Source organism: Sminthopsis crassicaudata, chromosome 5, assembly GCF_048593235.1.
Source record: "Sminthopsis crassicaudata isolate SCR6 chromosome 5, ASM4859323v1, whole genome shotgun sequence".
Taxonomy (NCBI): domain Eukaryota; kingdom Metazoa; phylum Chordata; class Mammalia; order Dasyuromorphia; family Dasyuridae; genus Sminthopsis; species Sminthopsis crassicaudata.
The window spans coordinates 98,472,555-98,496,072 of NC_133621.1; the positions used below are offsets into that span (position 1 = coordinate 98,472,555).

Consider the following 23,518-nt stretch of genomic DNA (forward strand, 5'->3'; position numbering starts at 1 on the left):
GACCACATACCCCTGCCTTTGGCAAAAAAATAAGATAAAGGATTTTAAGACAACTGAAAAAGTGATTAGAAATTCCATATAATTATTATTACTATCATATAGTAAACATATAAATGTGTGTATGTGCACATGGTTTGAGGCATAGATCTTGTCTTTGCAGGCCATGGGCTTACCAATATTCTCTAAACAAGGTAAGAATTTAATAAAAGTTGATGAATGATATTATGTCAAAACGTCTCACCTCATATTTAGTTCTACACATAAAAGGACAAAGATTCTCTACCAGGACTAAAATGAAAATATGGATCCTAAGTCTTCAGTTTTTGCATGACAAAGTCAATCCACTAATGTTGGCTATAGAATAGTGAGATCTTCTCACTGTTTCCTTCCTGGTCCAAGAGTCAGGAGGACTCAAACAATTTTATCCCACAATCTCCACATTTCCTGTTCTCTTATCTTATGTGAGCATTCTGTTAGTTGTTTGACTAATATAAAAGGTTTCCTACAACCTAAGAATTCTAGGCATATTCTCCTGGTTCTAAACAGTTATCACAAATCTAAGTGTTTTAAATCAGTGATGACCTGAGCTCTTTTAAGATTCATTCAAGCTCTAAAATTCTATGACAATTTGTGTTTCAAGATAGATGTATACCTCAGAGACTTATGAAGAGTCAAACTATTTCAAAATTCTAAATGATGCATTTAGACATGGTGATAATCAAAAATATGTATTTAAGATAATAATAATATGATAAAAATAAGGTTATTTAAGATAATAAAAATGAGATTGTTAATATCAAATTATGCAATGTGAAAAGAAGAAAACAAGAAAAATATAACTGATATAAGTAATTTCCAAAGAAATATTAAAGATTCTAATTTTGGCAACTTTCATTTTTTATTAAAGCTTTTTATTTTCAAAACATATGCATAGACAATTTTCAACATTCACCCTCTCAAAATTTTGCATTTAAAATTTTTCCCTCCCTTTCCTCCCCCAATCCCTTCCCTAAACAGCATGTAATCCAATATATGTTAAACATGTGCATTTCTTTTATACATAATCCAATCTTGCTGCACAAGAAAAATCAGATCAAAAAGGGGAAAAAAGAAAGAAAGAAAATAAATGCAAGCAAACAACAACAACAAAGTGAAAACCCTATGTTGTGATCCATCTTCAGTTCCCACAGTCTTCTCTCTGGATGCAGAGGGCTCTCTTCATCTCAAGACCATTGTAACTAGTCCAAATCACTTCACTGTTGAAAAGAGCCACATCCATCAGAATTAATCATTGTATAATCTTGCTTTTGCCATGAACAATGTTCTCCTGGTTCTACTCACTTAGCATCAATTCATGTAAGCTTATTCAGGCCTCTCTGAAATCATCCTGCTGATTGTTTCTTAAAGAACAATAATATTCCATAAAATTCATATCCCATAACTTAATCAGCCATTCTCCAACTAATGGGCATCCAGTTTCCAGTCCTTTGCCACTACAAAAAGGGGTGCTACAAATATTTTTGCACACGTGGGTTCTTTTCCCTTTTTTTATGATCTCTTTGGGATACAGGCCCAGTAAAAACACTACTGAATCAAAGGGTATGCACAGTTTGATACACTTCAAGCATAGTTCCATATTGCTCTCCAGAATGGTTGGATTAGTTCACAACTCTACCAACAATGTATTCTTGAACCAGTTTTCCCACATCCCCTCCAACACATCATTTTTTTTTCCTGTCATTTTAGTCAATCTCAGAGGTACATAGTGGTATCTGTGAGCTGTCTAAATTTGCATTTCTCTGATCAATAGTGATTTAGAGCACTTTTTCATATGACTAAAAATTTATTCATCTGAATATCGTCTGTTCATAGTCTTTGACTATCAATTGGGGAAGGGCTTGAAATCTTATAAATCTGAGTCAATTCTCTAAATATTTTAGAAATGAGGCTGTTATCAGAATTTTGGTGGCAAAATTTTTTTTCCAGTTTATTACTTCCCTTCTAATCTTGTCTACATTGGTTTTGTTTATACAAAAACTTTTAAACTTAATATAATCAAAATTATCCATTTTGTATTCCATAATGTACATAGTTCTTCTTTGGCCACAAATTCCTTACTATCCTTTGTTCTTCTAACTTTTATCACTTTATTTCTAAATCATGAACCCATTTTGACTTTATCTTGGTATAGAATGTTAGGTGTGAGTTAATGTCTAGTTTCTGCCATACTAATTATTCAGTTTTCCCAGCAATTTTTGTCAACTAGTGAGCTAGGATCTTTGGGTTTATCAAAAACTAGATTACTATAGTCAATGACTATTGTGAAGCTAACCTATTCCACTGTACTTAATTCTTAGCAAGTACCAAATGGTTTTGATGACTGTTGCTTTACAATATACTTTTAGGTCTGGTACAGCTAGGCCACCTTCATTTGCATTGTTTTCATTAATTCCCTTGAAATTCTTGAGTTTTTGTTCTTCCATATGAAGTTTGTTATTGTTTTTTTCTAGGTCAGTAAAATAATTTTGGGGGGATTTTGATTGGCATAATACTGAATAAGTAGGTTAATTTAGATAGTATTGTCATTTTTATTATATTAACTTTGCCTACCCATGAGAACTAAATATTTTTCCAATTGATTAGATCTGACTTTATTCGTGTGAAAAGTGTTTTGTAATTATGTTCATGTTGTTCAAAACACACTGAGGGCAAGCTTTTAATGGAATCACTGTTAAGACTCCTTCCACCCATCTATTTCTTTACCCCATTTAGCTACTCATACAACCCATTCATTAGGGAATGAAATAATGTTGAGATGTTCTCTGCAGTTATATTTTACTATTATAATGGAAATATAGAGATGAATACAATCAAATGTCAAAGGAAAAGTTTCCCTTATTTCTCATGGTTGTATACTGACTCAGTTTATGAAGTCATATATAATTTTGGTTGCTTTCTGAAATTACTTGTAGGTAGATGATACTTTGTATATATTTGCATATAATATATATATATATATATATATGTGTGTGTGTGTGTGTGTGTGTGTGTGTGTGTGTGTGTGTGTGTGTGTGTGTGTTACCTCTCCTTTGGAATATGTTCTCATGCAAAAGGAATATTTAATTTTTGTCTTTATGGCCTTAATGTATAGCAAAGTATTCTGTGCCCAGCCTACTTCAGGCCACTCTAGTGATTCAAGCGTAAGATTGGAACACAATGGCATATTCATTGACCATAAAATATGATAAAAATGACTTTACTTATTATAACAAAAGCCTGAGAGGATATAATTACTGAAAACAGATGTTTTCCCTTCTGCTTCCACGTTTTCTAGGGCAGCAATGCTGGGTTAGAAATATGTATTGCAGAACAGTGGAAACTCTGCCAAATCTCAAGTATATCAATTCCCCACAGGTTGGATTTTTTTAAAACCTCTCATTCTCAGGACCAGTCAAATCCCAAGGATTATGTCCTTGACTCCTTAAAGGAAAACATTCCGTGCTATGCAAAATAAATATTATTCCCAACCTTTCTATTTATAGGAAGCCATATGTTAAAGCCATCCTTCTCCCCCTACCTGGAATATATCCTAAACAAACAGCACACAGTGAGTTCTGAAAACTATCTTTGCAAAAATAATTTGACTATGCTATCCATCATACAGGATTAATTCTGGGTGATGAAAACTGAGATGAAGGTAATGGGGGGGGAGGTGAGGAGAAGAAAAAATGATGTCATACCTGCATTACTTGAGGATGGTATTTAAACATGAACAGGTTATTGCAAAGATGAATAAACTTAAATTGGGTCTCATAGTGGACACTGATTCATTTTCTCAATGAGTCATACACAGAATAATAACTTTAGTTCTAGCAAGTGATAATATCATAAAATGTTCAAATTGTTGGACATTTTGGAGCCAAGATTACAAGAGTCAATGTCAGGAGAAGAAAGAAACATCTAACACTATGTTTCTGCTCCTGTGGTTTTGACTCATTGCCCACTTTGACTTCATCTTTGGCATTATCCCTGGATTTGGGGCTCTGGCCTTCTGCCTCATATTTGATGACCAACTCCTTTATCTACCTTGACACCTATTCACTTGACTATTGACTTGATCTTTCTTTGACTAAAAGAATGTACATCCCTTCTTGATCCAGGTTATTGGATTTAGACCTAAGCTTTATCCTCAAATTCTTATTTGACTTTCCAAGGCTTGATTCCTAGCATTATATTTTATATCAAGTGGTGACTACAGTTCTGCTTGAAAAACAGCATATGCTCAATGTTTACAAGATGAGGAAATGTCCTTAGAATCAGAAAATATTCTGATGAACAAAATAAGATGAGAAATTGCCTATGTTTCAGCAAAATAACATCAATATTCTTCTGTTTAAAAAATGAAAATATAAGATTTTAAAATCAGTATATTCAGACAGATATCTTAATCTATCCTATCTGTCCCCTCCCAAATCTACACACACAGACACATAGATTAAAGACTTAGAGAGGGAATGGACTTTGGTGATCATCACATTTTGCATTTTACACTTAAGGAAATTTAGGCCAGAAAAGATGAAGTAACTTTCCAAGGATCACAATAAATATCAGAAATGGGATCTAAACTCAGGCTCTTCATCTTCAAATCCAGCCTTTTTCTATTGTGCCATTTTATAATAAGTTTCTCTCTGGGAAAAAAAAAAGTTGAACTCTAGCATTGGCAATGGCTTTAAGTTATAGAATATCACTTTGTCCCAAGAATATAGATTCAGCTCCTGTAAAGGATACCAGAAAATCAAATAGCGAGTGTGAGCTATTTGTATTACCTAACAAATGATAAATTAGGCAAGATAAGAGTTGTGAAGTAGGTCAAAGGTATAACAGTATCCCAACTTGTAGATATAAATACCAAATCCCCCAAGATTGATAAGATAAAGCTAGAGCTGAAGTCCTTCAGAGATTAATAAATGTGATTTTTTTAAAAAGATCTCTTCAAAACTAGCTTATTTATTTATTTGCTAGTTTGTCTTAAATTTTTCTTTCTTTAGACTTACATCTTAATCAGATTAAGGGAAAAAACTATTTTGAAGCTTTATGAAGGCTAGAAGAACTTAGAAATTCCATTTCCCTCCAATTTTAGGTGAAAATGAGGGACAAAAAAGACAAATGGTCTACTGCTCCTATAAGATTTTTGGATTGTAGGTATCACATAGTGGGCTTTGGGATTCAAGAGTGCAATCCTGCTTCCTTCTGAAAGGATTTGTATTTTATAGTTCTTGTGAAGTCCCTAAATATAAAATTATGGAATCATTTCTTGCTGAAGTAATTTGTCTTCACAGTTCTTCTTGTCAAGGACATTGCATTCTAAGATTATCATCTACTTTCAGACTGTTTGGGTAGAGATGACTCTTCATCCTTTGTTGCCCATGATTTTTTGAATAAAGTTATCAGGAGCTTCCCTTAGCTAATATCTGGAGCTTCAAGTTTTTCTCTGAAAACTCTGAAAATTATAAAAATAAATATAAAATTATAAAAAGTCAGTCTTTAAATTCAGACTTTAGTGCTAAGTATTTGAAATTTCAAGGGAGTCATAAAATAAAATATTTCGATTTGGGATTTCCTTTCTTTTTTAAATGAGTCTAGTGTACATGAGCAAATAGCCTTAGAGTGACTTAGAGAAGTGAAATGACTTTCCAAAAGTCAAGCTATTTGCTTAATTTCCAGAATTGTCATCAGGTTTTGATGTTTAAATACATCTACATTCAATTTGTGACACTTTGAGCAAACCACATGGCTTCTTCCTTAAGGTTTCAGTTTCCTCAGCTGTCAAATAGAAATACTTATCAGTCAGCCCAGATGAATTCACAGGATTATAATAAGAAACAATAAAATTTTGAAAACATTTTGAATAGCACAAAATGCTCAGAAAGATGTGGGAAGTCTTCAAAGCCAATAATCTATTAAGGAGGCAGAGACAGGAATGCAGATTTCACATATGGGCTCTATGGGGGAAAAGGAAAGTTTGAAATGCCAGACAATTTTCATTCACCCTTCACTCCAATATTGCTCTCTTATCTGTTGTATTATTTCTTCTTCTTTTCCATCTAGGATTTCTAATAAATGTAAATTTGATCCTTTCCTCATATAGCAGATAGATATCATTGGTCATTTAACCACAGTTGTTGAGATCTTCTAAGGGGCTCTTATGTTGAGTGACAAAGGAGAATTAAACTTATTAGAAACAAGAGTCTCTTTCAAAAGGGCCATGAACTAGATTTCTAGCCTATGTTCTTCCCCCATGTATTTAACTGACCTTCCTGCAAGAAAGACATTGATTTCAACTTAAAACCAAGTTCACAGTTAGCAGCAGCAGAGTAGTGATGATGGTTCTTAATATTATTTTATGTATGTAATATGTTATTATGTTATAATCATAATATAGCTATTATAATAAAAAGCTCTCATTAATATCAATGATTATTATAAAATATTAGCTATTAGTGTTTCTATCAAGTATTTATAGTTAGTAACTAGTGTTGTTATTGTAATATGAATAATAATAAGTGTTATTAGTTGCACTATTAATAATACTAATAACTATTGTTGGAATATATATTGTGCTTTAAGGTTTGAAAATACTAGAATATCTTATTTATCAGCAAAACAACTCTGCAAGATAGGTTCTATGATTATCCCAATTTTAGAGATGAAAAATTTGAGGCAGACAAAGGTTAAGTGTTTTTCTCAGGATCACCCAGCTACTAAGTGATGGAGGTCAAATCTGAACTTCAGCCTTTCAGACAGCAGGTCTAGAACTCCAACCACTCTGCAATACTACTTTAGTTCACAGTTTCACAGAATCAGAAAAGAAAAATAATTTTCCAGACCAAGCCCTTAGTTTACAGGTGACATAATTGAGATTCACAGAAGTTAAACTCAGAAAAAGAAAATAATGGAGTTAGGAATTCAAATCCAACTCTTTTCATTCTCAAACTGGTGCTCATGTAATCTTATTTTAACTTTTACATTGACCAAATTTACCTCCCTCTGACTCAATTGGTTTTATAGGCAAACTATTAGAAGATATGAATATATGAATCCCCCTTCAATTGTGTGATCCCTCAGTAATGCCATTTATTTGTTCTCATAAAGAAATTTGTTTTAAACATATCACTGTGCCACTCAAGAATGTTCAGTTTTTCTTATTGGTCATAAGATGAAAATATGAATTTTTTAGTTGTACATTTAAAACTCATCACAGCCTGGATCTGCCTCTTTCCCCAAGTTATTTCATATCACTTCTTTCAGTGCACTCTCCATGCTGAGCCAATTGGCCTGTTTCTTGTTCTCCAAATTCAGGATTCCATTGCTCATGTCCATACTTTCTCACAGGCTGTCTCACATGACAGGAAATGTGCTCCCTTCTCAAGGGACACCCCTCCCCTAAATCAACTCTTTCAATCTATTTGTGCTCTGCACAGATATAACCTATGATGCAGGTCCTGCCAAAGTACTTCCTCCTTCGTTCTAGTTCTAAGAGATTCGTTCTTAAGCTACTCACCTCTTGACTAAAAGGGGGTTTACTCAAAAAAGCAGAACAAGACACATTTTAAGACATACCAAACACAGAAATTTGTTTTGTTTGACCATGCATATTTTTATGAGGGCTTTGGGTTTTGTTTTCATTGAGAAGTATGGATGGAAGGACAAGGAAAGGATAGGTATATGCTACCAAAAGAAGAAAAAGAAGAAGAGAAAGTAAAGTATAGACAACAAGGAAAGCCTTGACAGCTACAAGTTTGAAAACAAGCTGTTAATATTAGAGTTCTGGAATTTTATATTTAAAAAATAGAAAAGTCTTTCCTTTGTTGGCACATAAGCATATAGACCCAGCTTCATTGTCTTATGTTGGACCCATTGTGTTACTTGGTATTCTAAGCAATTCTTCTAGCACTCAAATGTATTTGTCTTAAGAAGAAATTGTTTATTTCAAAAATTGGTGCTCATTTCATGATTGGTAATGAAATGGAGAGTAATAAATGTGCTGAATCAAAGTGACAAAATAGAATTTAATATTTTACATAAGATGCCGATAGTCAACAAACATTTGTTAAATATCTATTACTGTGCTAATCATTGTGGCTAGGCATCAGGGATATAAATACAAAAAAAAGAGAGAGAGAGAGAGAGACAGAGAGACAGAGAGAAAAGAAAAATATTCCCCACCTTTGAAAAGCTTATAATCTATGAGGAAAAGACAAAACACAATAGGAAGCTGAAAAGAAGAAAGGATGAGGTATTGAGGTGCCCCACATGGGGACGGGGGAGTTGGAGAACAGGAGCAGAAAGAAAGTATAAAAATATCTGAGTTCTGTCCTTGCAATTACTGTCAACATGCTGCCTGCTACATCTTTGTCCCAACTTTCCTATATAAAAATAGCCGGGAAGACTTTTTCCCATCTCTCAAAAGGGAAAGGATAGAGATGTATTATTGGCTCTTGTCATAGTCAGGTCTGGGTGGGAGGACACAAGACACTGTGGCCTCTCTATGTGACTCATGAGGATGTCAGCTTTGATTTTAATTCACAGAATTGCCCTATAAGTTTCTGCCAGGCTCCCTTCACTTCCTTATTTCTCACACTATAAATCATAGGGTTCAACATAGGGGTTAAAAGGGCATAGAATAATGAGATCATCTTCTCCTGAAGGATATTGGGGGTTGAATGGGGCTGAATATAAGTGAAAATGGCCATCCCGTAGCACAGAACCACCACTGTCAGGTGGGAGGCACAAGTCTGAAATGCTTTCTTCCTTCCCTCTGTGGACTGAATCTTCAGGATAGTGGAGATGATCTTGATATAGGATAGCAGGACCAGCAAGAATGGGGTCATGAGCAGGATGATGCTGGAGGCCATAATTGCCACCTCATTGGAAGAAGTGTCCACACAGGCTAATCTGACTACAGCCAAGAGTTCACATGATATGTGGTCAATGACACGATTTGTGCACATGGGAAGCTGGAAGGTGATGGCAGTCTGCATGAGAGAGTTCAGGGAACCACCAATCCAGGAGGCAGCGGCCAGTCTGACACACAGCCCTCCATGCATGATGGCTGAATAGCGCAGAGGGTTGCAAACTGCCACATAGCGGTCGTAAGCCATTGTTGCCAGCAACACAAACTCAATGCCACCTAGACCCAGAGAGAAAAATAACTGAATTGCACAGCTCAGGTATGGAATTAACTTCTCCTCTTTCAAGAAATGAACCAACAACTGGGGGACAATAGTAGTAGCATAAGAGACATCCACAAAAGAGAGATTAGTAAGGAAGAAATACATTGGTGTGTGGAGGTGGCTGTCAAGACGGATCAGAATGATGATAAGGATATTCCCCAAAACAGTCACCAGGTACATTGCCAGGAAGAGGACAAAGAGTGAGACCTGAGTCCTCCAGTCACTAGACAGCCCCAGGAGAATGAATGAACTCACCCATGTCTGGTTACCTGTTCCCATTAAATTGTGAAAAGTAATCTGTAGAGAAAAGTAGAAAGAAAAAGAATCGTTTGGTTAGAAAACCAAATAAATAGCCTTTCAGAGAAACGTTATTTTCTCAGTTGGGGTGATCGTATAATTCTGTTAACTTGATATAGGTAAGGCAATTGTTTAAATTGAATGTTGCTGCTAACAAATAGAGTGAGCGAGCTTCCTTGTGAGGTAATAAATCACCTCTCAGCAAAAATATATAAACAGAAGCTGGATTTCCATTGTGAGGGCATGCTATCAAGGGCATTCAGCACTGACTGGGAACCTCTAATAGACGACTGCTAAAGTTCCTTTCAACTCTTAAGATTTCCTAACCATGAATTGGGTATCAATTTAATCAATTTAATTCTATTTTGTTGACACAGACTGATCTGCTAATATGACTTTTTAACCTTTACCTGTACATTTAACCTCATTACTTCCCATTTCTGAGATCTCCATCTCCATCTGTTATTCTTTTATATATCTTCCATCTTTCACTCTTATTAGACTTTTTTATTCATCTTATAAACATGCACAACTCTGTCCTAATCCTAAAGAATGCAATTTTAAAGCATATGGTTATTCCCCTTTCAGTGCCATATTTCTAAAAAAATGTTTTTCTATTTCATTACCATCTACTTAATTTCCAAATCACAGGCAATTTGTCTTCTTTTTCTCCTATTCTAGGGAAGAAATCAGACAGCCCAACATCACTGGATTGATTTAGAATTATAAGATCTAGGTTTAACTTAACTTCTGATTAAACTGGCTGATCTTCAAGTTCCCTTCCAGTTTCTTGTTTGGTATTCACCGTCCTCAATAAAATGTCTACATCCTACTTTTCCAACCTTATTTCAAGCTATTCCCCTACATTATGTTGTCTCTTTTCTCTGTATATCTTTATTCTGCCCACAGACGCTGAAAAGACTGCCCTCTTTTCTTTATATGATTCAGTCTACTCTTTTCTTCAAGATTCAGTTTTAGTGCTATATCCTCCTCAGACCCCCTCATCTAAAAATGATGCCTTCTTCCTCGAATTTCACATGACATTTTCTAAATTCTGCTTTGTATTATAATTATTTACATATATGTCTTTAACATTAATTCCTTGAGAGTTGGGTCTGTGTTGTTTGTGTTTTTATACTTATAATGCCAACCATAGTGCTCTGCACATGGTAAATGATTAGTATATTTTTGCTGAATTTGTTCTTGATCATTTGAATTCTTTGTCCTTCACTTTGAAAGAGTAGGGGGATGGAAAATTCCTTTGCATTTATATTTCTTTTTTTACTTATATAATTTTAACATATCTAAAATCCAAACAGTTAATATTACTATCCAGAATTGTATTTACATGAAACCCCACTTCATCCCTTTCCTAAATGACACTAAAATAACCCTGTTTTCCCATCATATTAGCCAGAGTCCTCTTCTGACCACAGAGAAATATATCTTCTAATGTGTGCTTTATACCTTAAAGAGTTAAAGTTTTCCCCAGTGTCTTAAATTAAGCCATTTGGGAGAGTAGGAGCAGCACTTGGATTGTCTCTATTGGATAAGTTCTCTGTTTAAGAACAGAACAAAATGTAGAAACATCTGGCTGAATTAAATAAAAATTTCATTTTACCAAGCCTGATATGTTGCATTATTAGTCTCTCTCCTTCCCCAATATACAAACCATAAATAAGAGCAGAGACCATGTTTTAACTGAACTTCCTAGCTCTACCAGGCTAACAGAATTCTTTACATACTAGAACCTTAATATTTACTGAACTAATTGCTATTGAATTGGACCATCTATGTTTATGAAAGTGACGTAACTCAGATGAGCAGATTGGAAGCTCCTGGAGGTCATATGTCGTTTTGTTTTTGTCTTTATATCCCCAGGACCAGCACACTAGATGTTTAATCCATGCTTACTGATTGATTGGTTGGTTGACAGAAGTTTGCAAACTGAGGGTCAGTTTACTTCCTGAAAAAAAAAAAAAAAAGAGTAGAGAAAGGAGTAGAAACAACATGATCAGAATGTTAAAGAGAAATTTTAATTATTGTAATTAATGGAAAAGGGACAGTCCTCACAAGGGAAGAGAATGTAATAAGGAGAGTAACTTACAGAATGACTGATTGGGTTATAAACACTGAGAGGGATAAAAAGGACAGCTCAGGACAAGGTGTCATGTAAAAAGAAAACAATCTTTATAGTACAAAGCTTATTGAGAATAAGACACAAAGGAACTATTATCTGGTTAGGAAAATGCTTTTCTCTCAACTCTGTGAACATGGAATAGCCAGTGAAGACTAATGGATTAAGGGCATATTTAGAGTTATAAATGAAATATGGCTGTTTTATTTTGATTTTTGCTCTGTTTAATTCTGGTCTATTATACTTAATTTTAATACAGCAGTAACAAAGAAGGCTATTAGGTGTATTTATATATTGTAGAAATAGACATTATCTGTTTGTGGCAGCCCTCTTTGTAGTGGCCAGAAACTGGAAACTGAGTGGATGCCCATCAATTGGAGAATGGCTGAATAAATTGTGGTATATGAATGTTATGGAATATAATTGTTCTTTAAGAAATGGCCAACAGGATGATTTCAGAAAGTCCTGGAGAGACTTACATGAACCGATGCTGAGTGAAATGAGCAGGGCCAGGAGATCATTATATACTTCAACAACGATACTATATGATGATCAATTCTGATGGATGTGGCCCTCTTCAACAATGAGATGAACCAAATCAGTTCCAATAGAGCAGTAATGAACTAACCAGCTACACCCAGCGAAAGAACTCTGGGAGATAACTATGAACCACTACATAGAATTCCCAATCCCTTTATCTTTGTCCGCCTGCATTTCTGATTTCCTTCACAGGCTAATTGTACACGATTTCAAAGTCCGATTCTTTTTGTACAGCAAAATAACTGTTTGGACATATATACATATATTGTATTTAACATATATTTAACATGTATTGGTCAACCTGCTATCTGGGGGAAGGGGTGGGGGAAAGAGAGGAAAAGTTGGAACAAAAGATTTTGCAAGTGTCAATGCTGAAAAATTACCCATGCATATGTCTTGTAAATAAAAAGCTATAAAAAATTTTAAAAAAAGATATTATCTTTCTAACTATGAAATTGAAGAATCAATTAATAAACATGTATTAACCTTGCATCAAGCCTTTAGGATAGGTCCTATTATTACCCTCTCTTTACAGTTAAGGAAACTAAAACAAACCAAGATCAAGTTTAAGGCCATATTTGAACTCAAGTCTTCTTGATTCTCTGCCCAGTCCTCTCTGCTGCACTGTTAAACTGCTTATAAAAGTAAGGTATACTTAAAGTATCACAATCCTTTAAGTGTTTCCTTGGAGACACCCAGATGGAACAGTAGATTTCATAGTCAAGATCCAAGTTCAAATATGCCCTTAATACTTACTAGCTAAATAAATATGACCAAATTCTTTAACCTTTATTTGCCTCCATTTCTTCATCCCTAAAATGGGGATAATAAAGTACTAAATTCCTAGTGTTGTTGTGAGGAAAAGTGAGAGAGTATTTGAAAGGCATTTTATAAACCTTAAAATGTTAAGTAAATTTAACTATTATCAATACAATTTCTATAGATGCTTCTAGTTTTAAGTCCAATGAATCTAAAACTACAACAATAGAAGCCAGAGGTCATCTAGTGAAACTCCCTGATTCTACAGCTGAGAAAAGTTTAGTTTATCCAAACCCACAGGAGTAGGATAGAGGATTTAGAGCTGCAAGGAACTTTAAAGGTCATTTAGTCCAATCCCTTCATTTTAGAGATGAGAAAAATTAGGACCTTAGAAATTAAGTAATTTGCCCAGGTAGTAATTGGCTGAGCTGGAATTTGAATCCTTATAATCCAAATTCAAAGCATTCTTTTTACTTTACTACATATTCCCTTCTTTGCTACTTCTATCAATTAAGTATCTTATTAACTTGTATATTCTCTTCATTGGAAATTCTTCCATGTCTTCTCATCCTTTGTTAAACATGTCAGTGTCTTTCCATAAATCCTTCTTCTACTTGATGTACTCAATGATTTCTGATGATCAATATTATGCAAAGCATAAAACAGAAAGGCATTTTCTTGTCAATAGTGCTTCCTACTGTCATGGAAGAGGCCTTGCATAAAGACTAAATTGAAGAAGGCTCTATAGAAGATCAAGTTTGTAATTTGGCTCTTTTTCTCTACTCTCATTGTTCCCTTAATCCAGAGATGGGAACCCATGGCCTTATAAGACCTGTGAAATCATTTGCATAGTCAACCATAGGTGATAATTAGCTGAAAGACAGGTAGAACAATCTCCCACTGCTTGAGTTCTATAAATTGATAATTTTGCATGCTCTGTGAATGATTTTATAAATATCCAAATGACCTTGGCATAAAAAGATTTCCCACTTTTGTCATAATCTAATGTTTCTTGTTTCTTTTATGTCAGATTAATTTTTCTTTAAGAAAAAAACACTTTTTAATAATACCTCCTTGTTCAATGACCTTCTGTGATTTGTATTGAAGCATAAAGCCCTGAGTCCTTATCCTGGATTGTAAATTTCAAAGGTATCATTTATAACCCATATCCAACTCGTCTTTGCTCAAAGTAGGTCATTATTAACACTATCTCACAGATATGACTTCCTCATATCTATATTCCTCTTAGAATTCTTTCTCTTTTTTTTTTAGCTCTTTATAAATCATATTTATTCTTCAAGGCCTAAAGTCTCATCTCTTCCATGAAGAGGTACACTAATGCAACTGTTTATGGAACTGTGACTTGTCTGATCATTTTGGAAATTTGGAATCATATGAGGGAAAAGATATCTAAAATGTCTGAACTTTTTGCACCACAAATCTTGGTTTTAGACATATTTCCCAAATATGTTAAAGACAGAGAGAAAAAGGTTAATTCTGTGACAAAAAGTAATTAAGAACACTTTTTTGTTAATAAATAATTGAAAATAAAAAATCTCCATTGATTAGGTGATGGCTAAATAAATTTTGGTACATGGATGTGATATTATTATATCATAAGAAGTGACAAATATGAGGAATTAGGACAAAAACAGGAAGGCTTAAATAGAAAGAGTTAGTAGAGTAAGGAAATAGGACATAGAGATTTGGACAAGACTTGTGCTTTCAGTGATTTGAGAAGAAATTCACTCTACCAATGTAGGTTATCAATTACCTTGCAGTTTATATTCTTAAAGAGTTTCTCAGATCACTGAGAAGCTACTGAGAGATTACAATGAAAGAACACTGAATTTTCTCAGAATTTTCCAGGGTCACACAATCACCATGTAATCAAAACAAGAAGGAAGAAGAACAAGGGGGGAAATAGCAGAGTGATCACAAGAATGTAGGGGGAAAGAACAATTTTTTTTAAATCTAAATATCATGATTATAATGACCAAATATGGTATCAAAGAATTGATGAGAAAAAAACATTTTCTTTTTATATTAAAAAATATTCTCCTTCCATTCCAGTGCAAAGATATCTCAGTCCTCCACTTAACTCCCATAGTATTTAATGTCTGTCCCACTCATTTGACTTGACACTTGGATCAGATATGTCAGGACAGAACTGTATTGCCTTTGGCTTTATTACAAAACTTGCAGAGGACAGAATAAATAGCAATGTGATCTTTAAAAAGTTTTAAAGACCAAAACAGAACAAAACTAGAATGTGTTTCTGAGTGTAAAAATAGGTAACATTTCATGATAGTAAACCTCTTCTTAGCCATGCTGTCTAAAATAACCCAAATTCTGATTTTAGAAACAACTAGTAAAAATGACAAAATCCTTAGAGTTATTCACTCCAATTGAACAAAAATTTATTAAGCTGTCTCTAGTGACAAATAAGTAGCCTCTTTGTATATTTTTTATCTATGGATTCTAGGTAAATTATACATCAAGAATGGAATAAAAATGAGGAATTTTCTCTACCTTTGCGATCCATAGATGAAGCTCCACTTGAATAGGAGGAAACAGTGATATCTATTTGATTTAATTCCTAGAAGTAGGTATGGTAAAGAAACAGATAGGAAGAAAAGATTGTCTGACTTTAAGAAAAGTATGATTGACCAGGACAAGTTATCTACTCCAATCACTTTGAACTTTTTTATATCTCCTGTAATAAAATATATAGGAAATGGTCAGCCTAATAAAATGCTTAAAGAAAGATCCAAATCAATGTACAGAAATTTTAAATCAGAGGATTTAGAGCTTCAAGGTATATTTATAAGTCATCTAAAAATCCTATCATGTTACAAATGAAAATAATTAGGAACAAAAATATTATATGAGTTGCCTAATGTCAGTCACTCAACAAGCCTGTATTAACCACCTAGGGTTAGCTAGGTGGTTCAATGAATAGAGCATAAAGCCTAAAGTCAGAAAGACTCATATCTTCCTGAGTTCAAATATGACCTGAGGCACTTGCTAGCTCTATGACACTTTATAAATCACTTAACCCTATTTGCCTCTGTTTCCTCATCTATAAAATGAAGGAGAAGGAAATGGCAAATCTAACCAGTATCTTTGCCAAGAAAACTCCAAATGGAATCACGAAAAATTGGACACAACTGAAAGTAACTGAAAACAAATGCTATATACTATAACATGGTAATGAATAGAAATAGATCAGATTCTATGGCCTCACCCTGCAAGTTTTAGTTATGATAACTATGAATTCATACAGATGGAAAAGACAAAGCAAGGATTATATACAGCTTCACAATTTATCAAAAATCAATATATTCTGTTCCTTTCTACCATTATACATAAATTTATTTTTATGCCTGAATTTAAAGGTAAAGAAATAGAATAGGTCCCAGTTGAATAGAATAAGGTTTCAATGCCAGATTCATAGTAAAAATAATATAAAATATTAAACATTTAGCCTTACATTTATTCTGATATTCTAAGAGTTAAGCATAATCTTAATTCTGATAGATTTCTAGGACTATTACATTTCTCCAATTCTTCCTTGGACTTAATAGAATAATTGCATTTTAAGGGTTAAAAGAGGCAGTAGAGTAGATTGAATGCCAGGCCTGAAGTCTAGAAGACATCTTCCTGAGTTTATATCTAACCTCAGATAGTTACAAACTGTATGACTCTAGGCAAGTCACTTAACCCTATTTTCATCAGTTTCTCATGTGAAAAATGAGTTGGAGAAGGAAATGACAAAACCTTCCTCTATCTCTGCCAAGAAAACCCCAAATGGTGTCACTAAGAATGGGACAACTAAAAATTACTGAACAGCAATAGAACTAAAAGAGACCTTCAATGGCATTTAGAATTGTAGGATTCTATAATACTAGATTTGGAGAGAACATATAGTTCACCTAATTCAATCCACTTCTTTTGAAGATGGCATAGCAGAGGCTCAGAGAAAAGAAATTTTCCTAAAATCACAAATATAATAAATAGTGGAGCAGAAGTTCAAATTCCAAGCCCCTGACTCCAAATCTATCTATAGGCATTTAATAGGAAGGTAACAACCAGCCTAAAATGCAGATAGAGCAAATAGCTAGTTGCCTAGAAGCTTCGAATTAAAGGGTCAATAAGGCCCTTCATTCCAAAGACTCTTTCCATAATAGGTGCAAATGAATTCCTATGAGTTAAAAATGATCCTCTCCTTACAGTAATTTAAATTTAAAGTACTCTTTAAAATTCTCTTGAAAGTTCTAGGAAAATTAATAACAAGAATGTCAACCATTTACATGTATTTGATAATGAAAGGTTCACAGCGCACACCCATCACAACAACCCAGAGAAAGGTACCTCAAATATAATTAAACCCATTTTATAGATAACAAAATTTTAGATGTAGAGAAAAATTTGACTTAAATTTATCACAAGGGTAGTGTGTCTAAAGAGGGATTTCAATCCATGTAACTTGCTTCAAAGATGAGTTCTTTATATAAATTATTTGATCAGATCCATTTTCTCACCTGTAACAGGAGAGTGAGTAGGAGAATACCAAGATAGTATGAGATGGGGCACTGAAACTGAGAAAAAGACATATTTTGTGAGTTGGGGAGAGATGAAACACTGAAAAAAATGTCTCCATCAGAATTTTATTAGGACTGGTCCAAAAAGCAATCAGACTTTAATTAGAAATAACCCTCAAATGACCTTTCCCCCAGAACTGAAGAAAGAAGTAAAACAAATAACAATACTTAATCTTTGTGGACCCAAAGAAAATATATCCTCCCTTGGTTGAAAACTCATTTCTTTTTACCAACACCCCCTCTTTCTTAATAAAGATATTTTTCCTTTCCATCAAAACTTTTCAATTCTCAGAACCCTAATTCACTTAAACTAATTCAGTTAAAGACAAAAATTACTGCTTTCTATGTTATACTTCCCTGGTAATTTGCATTTTATACCATGTGTCTGAATTGGTCTAGATTGTAATCCAAAGAATTAAAGAAATCAGTGACAAATCAGTGAGGAAACATGTTTGGCCTGGAAACCTTTAAGAAGAAATGATAGACACTTGATAGAAACAAAATACAAATATGTTATTAGGATACAAATCACCAGATGAAATGATGGAGTGAAAAAAGTAAGGGAAGAAAATGGAAGAGCAAAGGCAAATTTGCTTAACTGGAACACGGAAGAGTATATTGTCTGTGTGAGCCTGGGTCATTTATTCTCTCAGTATATTAGGAATCTCCCTAAGATTGTATAATTTGCAAAGAAGGTAACTATCTACATTGATAAAGGGAATCTCACATAGGACTTCCTTAAACCAGTCAAATCATAGATCTAGTCCCTATCTCTATGCTGAAGATAATGAGTCTTATCTGCAAAAGGGGAAATGAGAACATTGAACATAAAGAGTTATTGCTGAATAACAAATTTAAGTCACTTATGCCAAAGACTTTGTAAATCTTAAAAGCCTTTAGAAATGTCAACAATTTTCAGTGAGAAGAAGCACAGTATATTCCAAATCAAGGCACATAATGGTTCTGTGACACAACTTCTCAGTAATCCCCAAGCAACCACATCAAAAAACCAAAAAGATATGGTGACTACTTTCTAACAAATAATTCCAATCTCTGGATAATTAGGAACACCTGGAATTTTGTAACAAATAACAAGTAAAAATAAGAAAAATAATTACTGTGTTTGTATTTTTTATCAATATATAAAACTTTTTCTCCCAAATGTAGATTAGTATTATTGCTTTTATTACAAATTCATAAGGAAGTATTCAGTTTATTTTTCCTTGAGAGGAAGAGCTTATAATTTCACATTTAAATAATTTTTTTCTTTTGTAATAATAAAGAGAATTCTCCATCATTCTGCTTCAGTGAGATACTCTATGCCAAAAACCTTTTCAAACAATGTTCCTCTTTTATCTCACACCATAGCATTCTGTGGCTACTTCAACAAACTCCTCTACCCTCTCTTTCCATGAAGTTGAGTAAAAGGACTGATTTCAATGATCAAAAGAGGAATGCCAAGATCCTCAATGTCTGGTCTCCTTATGAAGCTTCAAGATTCCTTATTTCCTTTGTTGTTCTCTGTAGCTATGAAAGATAAATCCATTTTAAGTAAGAAAATTGAATATTTGAGGGTAATAAGCTTTCATCTCAATCAACTGGAATTCTAAACAAAGAAGTCCATGTGAAATAGATTACAAGCCAAATTAAGGCCAGAAGGTGAAATGCTTTTCTAGACATATTACCCATGATTATTCCCATAGTTGTCTGTAATTGGGCTATGAAGACCTAATCATCTATTAAAATTCTCTGTTATCTTTAATACTTAGTTCATGCATTTTGAAATACCCTTGAATCTTAGGTCTATTTGGCCATCTTTATTGGAATTCCTAATTCCCTAGGATGGATATAGCATAATGGAGTGACACTTTAAAATAAAAATAAAAGTCACAGGATAACATCATTTATGAATTCATTTTCAATCTTTTAAATATTGAGGCAGACAGACCTGAATACAGAGGCAGAGTACATGTAGCTTAGTTTAATAGTTTGAAGTTACAGTTTTCTTATTTTGGTCCCCATACAGTCATAGCTGCCAAGAAAAAAATGTCCACTTACAGCTACAGAGATTCCAATGATTCATAAAGGAGGGGAAATCTGATTGAAGTGGATACTTAACTCATCTGTAATGGGCAAAGATCTTTGTTTCAATAAGGCACTTGGGAGGAAGGAGCTCCAGAGGCTCTTAGGTTGGTGATGTTTCCAAGGTCTGAGTTTGACATCCTAAGAGGGCAATTAATTAGCCTTCCTCAAGGTCTTGTTATCTTCTTTCTGTCTGATTTTCACTCATGTGACTCCTCAAATTAAGGGTAAGGACATTTTAAAGCACATTTATGTTATGAGTTTCAAAAAAAAAAAAAAACTTGGTAAATGTTCAAAATCCCTATCCCATGAGAGATTATTTTGCTTTAGTTTTATTTTTTTAGGGATGTGGAGTTACCTCCTTCCTTCATCTTATTAAAGACATGGGCATTCTTCTATCTTATGAGTCCCTGAGCATGGTATCTTTCCACGATGCACTTTCTCTGAAATTCCCTCCAGATTCTTTCTTTCATTGTTATGAACCTAGGCTTTTTGAAAGAAGGTTGTACATGTAAAATGTATGGGATTACCTGCCATAGGGGGGAGGGAGTGGAGGGAGGGAGGGGATAATTTGGAAAAATGAATAAAAAAAAAAAAAAGAAGGTTGTGAGGGAGAGTTAGAAGACTCATCATGCTCAATTCATTCTCTAACTTATACAACTGAGAGATTCACTCAACCTGAACCACAATATCTTCAAATGTAGGATAAGGCTTTACTACTTTTCATAATTGTCATAAGAATTTAATGAAAGCAAAGACTTTAAAGCACTTTGGCAAACTATTTTAGACAAGGAAAACATCCATAAGCAAATCAGGAGAGCAAGGGGGATACTTTACCTTTCAGATCTTTGGAGAAGGGAGGAATTTATGACTAAAGAAGAACTAGTGAACATTATGAAAGACAAAATGGACAACTTTGATTACAGTAAATTAAAAAGGTTTTGCAAAAACAAAACCAATACAACCAAGATTAAAAGGGGAAGAACAAAGCTTGAAAAAAAAATTACAGTCTATTTCTGATAAAGGTCTCATTTCAAATATATATAAAGAACTGCATTAAATTTATAAGAATGCAAGTAATTGCCTAACTGATAAATGGCCACAGTATATGAACAGACAATGTTTAAATGGTGAAATGAAAGCCATATAAAGTCATGTGATAAAAAAAATACTCTAAATCACTGTTTGTGGCTCCCCACTCAGGAACCACTATTACTAGTCACTCCTAATTCCCAGGCCCTCAGAAGAATCTCTGGCCAATCTAGTACAGTGCTTCTACCAATCTTACCTTAATTGGAGGTCTTTAGAGATCTCTGGCCACCACTTCATCCAATTGTGGTTTAACATATGATAGAGCATCCAAGGACAGTCATGTGCAAGTTCAAGATCTTTTACTCCATATGTTCACATCCTACCATTCTGACCTCCTGCTCACTCCTAGTGAAAAAAAAATACATGTGCAAAAATGTTTGTAGTAGCTCTTTTTGTGTTGATAAAGAATTGGAAAATGAGTAGATGCCTATCAATTGGGGAATGATTAAATAAGTTATGGTATGTGAAAGTAATGGAATATTATTGTTCTATAAAAATTATGAACAAGCCAAGTTTAAAAAATCCTGGGAAAATTTACATGAATTGATGCTGAATGAAACAAACAGAACCAGAAATATATTGTGCACAGTAACAACAAGGTTGAGCAATGATCAACCAACTTGGTTTTTCTCATTGGTTCAGTGATTCAAGCCAATCCCAGTACACTTTGGACTGACAATGCCATCTGCATCCAGAAAGATCACACACATACTATGTAAATCAACACATACTATGTTCACTTTTTTCCTGCTTTTTTTTCTCTGATTTTTTTCTTTTGTTTCTATTTTTCTCTCCCAACATGATGCATAAAGAAATGTATTTAACAAGTTACTGCATATGTATAATTAGAAAGGTTTGTTTTTTTTTTTTTTTCCTAAGGAATGTTAATAATCAACCAAGCAAGATAGCCAATATTTATCATCCTTGTTCCTTTGGGGGGGGGGGGGGAGTGCATTAAGACTAGTGGATCATTCAACCTCAGGAGTTTTGAAATTCAGTCAGGCTGAAGTTGATCAGGTACACTAAACCTAGCATCAGTATCATGAGCTCCATGAGGCTAAGGGAATGAAGGTTGTTAATATTAGAGCATAATGTTTCCTGCAACGCTGAGGGGAATATGTAGCCATTCTAGCTATGGGATCATGGAGATAGAGTAAAAATACACAGACTGGCTCACAGTGAAACCAAAGCAGATTTTCTATGACAGTTAAAATAATTATTTTATTGTAAGTAATGAGTAGGAGAAGTCATATTTTGGGCCTAATTCTGAAAAGTGGTGAAAAACTCATTGTCATTGTAGAAAAGCTGAAATGAAGCCATCTAAGAATTGTAATAGATAAGTGGAAAAATGATCATTGTCTGACATGCACGTGATATTTGGAAATTTTATAAATTACTGATCTCATGGCTTTAAATCTTACAGGAAATGGTTTTCTGCCTCTAAACATTTGGAAAAATATCCCTTATTAGAAGCTAAGACGTTTCAGTAAAGCCAGAAAGCTGCTTAAGCTTTCCCACTTTCCCTCAAAACCAACATGAAACCAAGCCTCTGAACAGATTCTATAAAGAGCAAGAAACAATAAAGAATCTAGACCATAGAAAATTATTATGGTGACAGGAAAGACTAAAATATCAACTTCGAAGAGGACAAAATATCTATATGTGAAACCTCAAAAGAGGATATAAATTGGTTTCCAGCCTAAAGGGCCTTCTTAGAAGAGCTCACTCACTCCTAGTGAGCTCCTAACTAGGTCCTAGTAAACTGCTAGTAAACTCCACCTACTTCCTGCTCCCCACACCTTATATCGGGTCTATGAGGTCACAAGCACAGACAGTTAGAGAAGGAGACACCTCCCATTGATGATGCAGATCTCAATGTGACCAGAGCTCCCGCCCATGAGGCAATAGGTGCAGGTTCACAGAAAACCACTTCCAGGGATCTCCTAAAATTCATAAAGGATTTTAAAAGATAAATAGGAGATAGGAAAAAATGGGAAAAGAAATGAGAAGTTAAGTGAGAGAGAATCAACAGCTTGAAAAAGAGAGGACAAAAATTGACTAAAGAAAATAATTCCTCAAAAAATACCATTGGTCAAATGCAAAAAATAAACTCACTGAAGAAAACACATTAAAAAAAAATAGAATTAATCAAATGGAAAAAGAAAATGTCTCTTATTGAATAAACTGAAAGCTGCAGTTGCGATTTACATCCACTCTAGGCACATATTAACAATATGATATGGACAGTTATGCAATCTTTTAGAGCCTCAGTTTTCTCATCATTTAAACATGGATTATAATACTTGGGTAATTTTTGGACAGGTTAAGATGTACTATCCTAGAGGTGGGGAAAGGAGTTTAAACCTTGCTAAGGTTTCTTGGGATTTTATTTGTATAATAATTTAAGAAGAGTCAGATGTAGTATGATTTGCACAGCTAGAAAAATGAGTTATGAATTTATCTATGAGCAATTTAAGAGAGATGGGACTCAGCAATGAATGTCATCAGACATTCCAAAGGAAGTAGATAAAGGAAGGTAGCAATAATGATTCCAAAAATAAAAACTGAACTCTAATAGTAGCCATTTAGGCCCTGTGGTTAAGTCATGAGGAAATAATTGTGCAAGAAATTTAGCTGAAATGTTTTTCTGAGAAGCTGAGAGGATTCAAACTATTCAAGCATTTTCTGTTTAAGTTTTTCCCTCTTGTGTTTATTACTAGACATTCTTATGTAATGCTTCCCTAATTAAAATTCCCTAATCCTGATTTTTCTTT

The 23,518-nt window shown here is 34.0% G+C and overlaps 1 protein-coding gene across 4 annotated transcripts in view; it reads right to left on the minus strand.

Annotated features, from left to right (window-relative positions):
• Positions 1-7,963: 7,963 nt before the first annotated feature.
• Positions 7,964-23,518, minus strand: part of LOC141542936 (olfactory receptor-like protein OLF3) — a 207,317-nt gene continuing 191,762 nt past the window's right edge. For 2 of the 4 annotated variants that reach the window (XM_074267661.1, XM_074267660.1), the window contains 3 exons: positions 20,941-21,089; positions 9,489-9,530; positions 7,964-9,190 (listed from right to left, as the gene is read on the minus strand). In XM_074267661.1, the coding sequence (XP_074123762.1) occupies positions 8,556-9,190; positions 9,489-9,492 (639 nt within the window). In that variant the 5' untranslated portion in view covers positions 9,493-9,530; positions 20,941-21,089 and the 3' untranslated portion in view covers positions 7,964-8,555. Of the gene's footprint in view, positions 9,531-20,940; positions 21,090-23,518 lie in introns of all 4 variants that reach the window. The other 2 variants (XM_074267659.1, XM_074267658.1) reach the window with 1 other exon arrangement.